We start from the raw sequence: 6464 nt of genomic DNA, 5'->3' as shown, positions 1-6464 counted from the left end.
TTATAGAATCATTTTTTTTTAGAATTAACATTTGCCTTTGTAATAAATTCATACCTTTTACGTATTTTTGATGGATTTAAAGATTTATTATCGATAAATTTTGAACATATGCTAAATCGCGATACATCGCTGGAAGGTGAGTAATGTGGTGTAACTACCACTATTTAAGTATTTAATACCCATTCACTAGTTTATAAGACATTTTGACTTTATTCTATATAGAGGTACCTTTTGATAGTTGAAGGTTGGCATAGTCAATAATTATCTCCCCTCACCTTAGACGCTCATGGGATTGTTTAGAAACTACATGTGAGACTAATGCGTGAATCGCATTGATGTGCGATCGCATTGGAAAATCACAAGCAGTGTAAATGCTCCACAACATCGGGATAATAGACTCGCACTATATAATATAACACGCAAATATTACTTTATTTATTGTAACAATCATAATAAGTCATGAGATATTATATTTATTCAAAACTTGCACAACTGTATCAGCCGTTTCTTCTCTGAACTGTGCATGGAGATTGTGGTAACCTCCTTCGAATTCAATGAATTCAACATTTGGAAAATGTCCTCTAATGTGAGGCATGTGGCTCCTCCTAAAAACGTAGTAAAAATGAATTATTAATGAAGTAGAAACATTCGAAAACTGATGATCGTGTTGTTAATTAGTTTCAATAAGTCACATTTTCGGTATTTTTATGATCGGAGAAAATATTTTCTCCCTTTTAATCAGCTCATATGGCCGTTTAAATCAAAGCTTACTTGAAAAGTGTAGTACGATAAAAAGGTAAGACGAATTCTTATTTATTTCGATTATTTTTTTCATTTTCATAATTTGTTGATTAGTTATATTTTCGATACTTTTATGATTGTAGAAAAAGTTTTTTCATTTTTTACTCAGCGGATATGACGCTTCAATCAAAGCATACTTGAGATACTTGGCACAATAAAGGGTCTGTCAATTTTTTATTTAATTTTTTATTTTATTTTCCTGCAATTTTTGACGACAGAGAATATCGGTGCTTTGAATAGGGCTATAACCTGGCGCCAGAGCGTAAGAGTAGGGCAAATGAACCATTGATACAGGACTCAAAATTACCAGGACAAGCCGTGATGGCTTAGATAGATCGTTCGCTTCCCAAGGTGAACCAGGTTCGAATTCCAGAGATGACTGCGTGATACGAATTCCGCATCTGGTTCGCAAAGACTACAATGCTGATTTAAAATATCCTCAGTGGTAGACGTATTATGGACTAAAGTGTCCGTTTCACCAGGTTTCACTGTGGAAGATTTTCGCGGTTTTTCTCTCCGTGCAACGCAAATGCGGGCTAGGCCCATCAAAGAGTCCTTCGCGAAGGCGAATTTCGCCTAATACTTGATCTACGATTTTACTTGTCTACTACACTCATGTCCATAAATTAAGGATAATGAAGTTCAGGCACAGAAAGAGACAGAAGCCAAACAAATTTGGCTTATTTGTAAAGTCTATGTATTAAACAAAAGGTAAAGAGCAAAAAAGATGCTATATGTTTGACATAATTAATAAAAATTGCGATTTTTACTCCCTGGAGCAAATTTCAAAAAAGAACCTATTTAAAAAACAGTATAACATGGTTAGTATGATGGTTAATACGGAGTATGTCTCCCGGACGATGCAATACAGGCCGTACAACGCCTATTCATGCTGAGTATCAAATTATCAATCTGATCTTGGGGAATATTACACCACTCATCAAGCAATGCCCTCCGAAAGTCCGGTAGACAGGTGGGAGGGGGTTGACGGGCTGCAATTCGTCGGCGAAGCATATCCCACACATGCTCTATTGGATTCAAGTCCGGTGAGTATGCTGGCAAATCAATACGGGTCATATCCTCCGATTGAAGGCATTCGTCTACAATGTTTGCACGGTGAGGACGGGCGTTGTCGTCCATAAACAGAAATTCAGCACCCATGGCGCCCCGAAACAAGCGTACATGTTGTTCCAGAATGACATCCCTATAGATGTGGCCTGTCATCGTTACACTCTGAACATGCAGGTCAGTTCTGGAACCAAGAATAATTCCTCCCCAAACGAGCCATCCTACACCACCGTAACGGTGTCGTTCAATGGTGTTGTCTTGGTGGTAACGAGTACCTGGCGCTCTCCATATGAAAGTCCGGTGAGAATCAGACTACAAACTAAATCTGGACTCGTCGGAAAACATCACACAAGACCACTGTTGCGGTGTCCACAATGCATGCTCTTTACTCCAGGCTAATCGCAGGTGGCAGTGAGTTGCGGTAAGTGGAACACATCTGACAGGCCTACGAGCATATAGACCAATGTGCCCTAAGCGTCTGTACACGGTCTGCCTTGAAACTGTCGTACTGGTAGCTGAAGAGAGCTGACGAGACAGGTCTGATGCTGTGCTCCGTCTGTTTCTTTTGGCAGTAACTGCCAACTTCATTCGGCGTTGTAACTCGGGGGCGACCTGTGCTGTAACGTCTACTCACATTACCATCATCTTGGAATTGTTGCCAAAGCCTGGAGATGACACTCTGGGTGATTCCAAGTTCCTCGGATATTTCCAGTCGGGTACGTCCACATTCAGGTCGTACGATGATTCTGCCGCATAAAAAATCATCCAAATGCTTCCTTTGTGCCATAACTATGCGGTTATTGCACTGAAAGGCTTTTAAAGCTCTTGTGAACAATTTTACTTATTTGCCCCCATTCCTTATATACCCCTCTCTTACACTCTCGTCATTGTGACGTACTACCAGCGTCATCTAGTGGTTTCCTGTAATTTGCATATTCTTCTTCAGGATGTGTGTGATAATTCTACAGGTGAAATTTTAATTTCGGAGTTTGATTTCCGTGTGATTCTGAATTATCCTTAATTTATGGACATGAGTGTAAAATTGGGTTCAAAATTGCAAGGCTACGGAGTTGAGCATTGATAGTCGTAAACTCAAAATTGGGTCATCTGTACAATGATTGTTATAAAAAAATAAAATAAAATAAAATTTTTAGAGCGGCAATTTTTTTACAATTGCAATAATTTTTTTATATTTTAATTTATTTATTTATTGAGGTGGAAGGTAATATGAGAGCAAATGCAGCGGAAAATTATTTATTTATTTTGCTTTACATCAAGTGATGCACGCATTTTTCTTTTGAATGTATTGGCTAAATTATATCTGGCATACATAAATTAAAAATTTTTTTTCACATATTGATAGTAGGTAGGTAGGTATTTTATTTACGTCGCACTGGAGTTGCACAATCGGCTATTGGCGAAAGTCTGGGGAAACATCTCTGATTCCAAGACATGCCGTCGCAATTTTGATCCTCTACAGAGTTGATGACTACCTTGCTTTCTTAGCCTGACGACCTGCTCGCCAAGTCACGAATTTTATGACAGAACACTTTAACGAGGACCGATACTGCGCAACCTTGGTTCCTACGCTTGCTGACTAAAGTGGTCACTCATCCGCTTACTGACCACAGCCAGTGATGCTTGACTTCGGTTCTCTACTGGGAATCACGTCTTTACTATCAGTCCACTGTGGGACTCACATATTGAAGGATTTCTTTGATCTATAATAAATATGAAGTTGCCTTAAGGGACCTCTTTACTCCCGAATGAGCTTAACTAAAGGAGAGTAGACGAATAGGAAAAATTCAATTGTATAGTTAGTCAGCTTAATTTAATAAGTTAAAATGAACTAACGTCCAATACTTACTCTAGTTTTCGAAAAAAATAAAATACAAAGTTGTTATCCAATTAAAATGAGATAAATATTGTTACTTTCGAAATGCAATATATTTCTTTTCTGACAAAAGAATCAATCCGTAAACAGCTTTTTTAAATGTTTGTTTGTTACTATACATTTGACTGGATTGAGATTATTGATAAATACCTTTGCTTTTGAGTAGTGAGTAAAAAGATTTTTCAATATCATTTAACTAGGATTTTATCAACTCAAAAAGTAATAATAGTAGATCTTCGAAAGCCCCAACTCGTACAAAAGTACAGTATTAAATTATTTGTTCAAACTTGCTAAGTGAATCATTTTATTGCTTTACGTTTCTGAGAAAAGTGTTTTCACAGCAGTTCATAAAATTATCAAGCGTTATTTTTCTTAATCTAATAAAATGTCGCCTTTTTCTTTCTTTTTTAATTTTTTAAATAAAAGTTATTTTAAACAGCTATTGAATGGTACTCTATGATCAAAAGTTTGTTCACCCTTTGACGCAGATGAGAAACCAGAGCTCATTTTGTATATATTTGGCTGACTCTCTAATTACAAGTAAAAACATCTATATATATATTTCGCTTACACGGCGACAAAAAAAAGCCTCATTACAACTCCCCGAATGGCAACGCTAGAAAATCTACCAATGATTGCAGCTAAAAATGTCACATGCCAAATCTAGCTGAGGTGGCTCAGCATATAGCGCTTTTAAAAACGGAAACTGAAATAAACAGAGAGCATCAGCAGCGGCAATCTCATACTATTAAGCTAGGCAGAAGTGAGTAGTCTTTGGCGATAGATCTCTATTTTAGTATTTTGTCGAAAGCGCTTTTTTTCTCAAATTTATATATTACGAATTTATTTGACGATTTTTGTTTTATATCACGAATTATACTATAGCACATTTCTAATAGGTTTAACGAATTACATGTCATTTATTTGAATTCAAATTTACTTTAATGACTTAATATTTACTACGAAGATGTAATTTTTTTTTAAAATAAAAACTGTTATATGGATTTGAATGATTGTTTTGAATTCTTAGAATTTTGTGCATTTGCAATGGACCTAAGTTAGTAGCGAGTGAAGCAAACCATATAAGATTGTGTAGCCCACTAGTATTTTAATATTTCTTTTAATTTTAAAAGCAATCGAATAATTACTAAAAAATTCCGTTAGAATATCGGAATCATATCTGTACTAAAATACAAAATTCAAAAAAAAAGTAGCTTAAAAAAATAATATTCATTCATATTCAAAAATGTATCAATAATTGATTTTGTAAATTAAGTAAATTTCAATATTGAATATATGTTTCTTTTTAATCTAAATTACTGCAAATTTGAAAAATATAGTTTAGAATTGAGTCGTATTTGGAAGTTTAAGGCAGAAAGAGGCACCGATGTTTCATGCAGTATTTCACAAATGTAAATTATTATAATACTGATATAATATTTTTCAATTATTTTGTCCTAAAATAATATAAAATAATAAAAAGAGTTTGAAAATATGTTTGATAGAAATTCTGCGTCCAAGGGTTAAGAGAAAAATAATCGTAGAAACGAAAATGTTATCTAAATTCCAAGAAGGCGACGACTTATAAGCTTTAAGGTCCGGTTGAGATACAGCAGTAACAAGCTTCCGGAAGTAGTTCAGAAAATTTCCGGTGTATTCCTCCGCTTATGTTATGCATTCGCAGTGATGTGTGAACAGGCTCAATGTTCCAGTAGGTTTATTATTGTAATTTGTTTTTAAATTTACCCGTTATTTTAACATTTTTATAAGAGTTTTCTTTAATATAAATTCTAACAGGTCGTCTAACAGCCTAAAAAAAATTTAAGAAAATTAATGTTACAGCATAAATAAAGTGTAAGTTTTGCAATGGCTATATTAATGTAAAATATTGCGGTTTGTTATTTTTTTTTATAGCATCACATCATGGCTGCGGAGTCTACCGAATTTATTTGTTGTTTCTTTTTCGGTGAAATTCTAGCTAAAAGCGTTATATTGCAAACACTACAAGTATAATAATATTCGATGGCAAGCTGTTTCAAACTTAGGCGTAAAAATCAATTTAAAATGGTAAACCGGAAGTCTTACGACGAATTTTTACCCGTAACGCCATCTGTGGTTCGCTTTACATGATCAACCATCCATAAAAAGTTAAATAAAGGTAGTTAACAATGTACTTACAAATTCATGGGAGATTTAGTTCCAATAAAAAATACTGCAGGTCCATCGTATAAGCCAACAGGGTCCAGAAGCACACTTGCAGGATCACTATAGATTCGATAGAGTGACTTCTCATTAAAATTAGCCGTGTATCGCCCATCAGCATCTCTTTTGAATGGAGAATGTAGCTTGTATAATATATCTTTAGGAGTACACTCTTCCTTTAATTGAACAAAGACATAAAAAAAGTATTTTAATTTGCATATTACATATTACTAATTTAATTTAACCATTTTGGTATAAAACAAGTTATAATTTCTTTGAATAAGGTTACCACGGATCTTACAAATTTTGAAAACTAGAGACGAAGATAAAGCTGGCGTATTGTGGATTACACATGACTTTTTATAGGAAATATTTTTTTCCTATTCCCATCTGTGTCGGCATTCGTCAATTTAGGCGTATATAAAAGCGGAATCGTTAGTTACTCTTTCAGGGGCGCCATATTATGTAGGCCACATTGCTCCCACAGTAAGGACAGATA

At 34.9% G+C, this 6464-nt stretch overlaps 1 protein-coding gene across 6 annotated transcripts in view; it reads right to left on the bottom strand.

Moving 5' to 3' along the window:
• Positions 1 to 413: 413 nt before the first annotated feature.
• LOC107450713 (uncharacterized) overlaps positions 414 to 6464 on the bottom strand; it is an 89828-nt gene continuing 83777 nt past the window's right edge. For 5 of the 6 annotated variants that reach the window (XM_087150019.1, XM_087150018.1, XM_043040697.3 and 2 more), the window contains 2 exons: positions 5942 to 6141; positions 414 to 605 (listed from right to left, as the gene is read on the bottom strand). In XM_087150019.1, the coding sequence (XP_087006145.1) occupies positions 458 to 605; positions 5942 to 6141 (348 nt within the window). In that variant the 3' untranslated portion in view covers positions 414 to 457. Of the gene's footprint in view, positions 606 to 5941; positions 6142 to 6464 lie in introns of those variants that run through there. The other variant, XM_087150023.1, reaches the window with a different exon arrangement.

The sequence above is a fragment of the Parasteatoda tepidariorum genome, chromosome 8, assembly GCF_982258835.1.
Source record: "Parasteatoda tepidariorum strain Cologne lab strain chromosome 8, Ptep-v5.0, whole genome shotgun sequence".
Lineage (NCBI taxonomy): Eukaryota > Metazoa > Arthropoda > Arachnida > Araneae > Theridiidae > Parasteatoda > Parasteatoda tepidariorum.
Note: the sequence above shows the minus strand (reverse complement) of the source record. Positions and strands in the feature narration are given on the sequence as shown.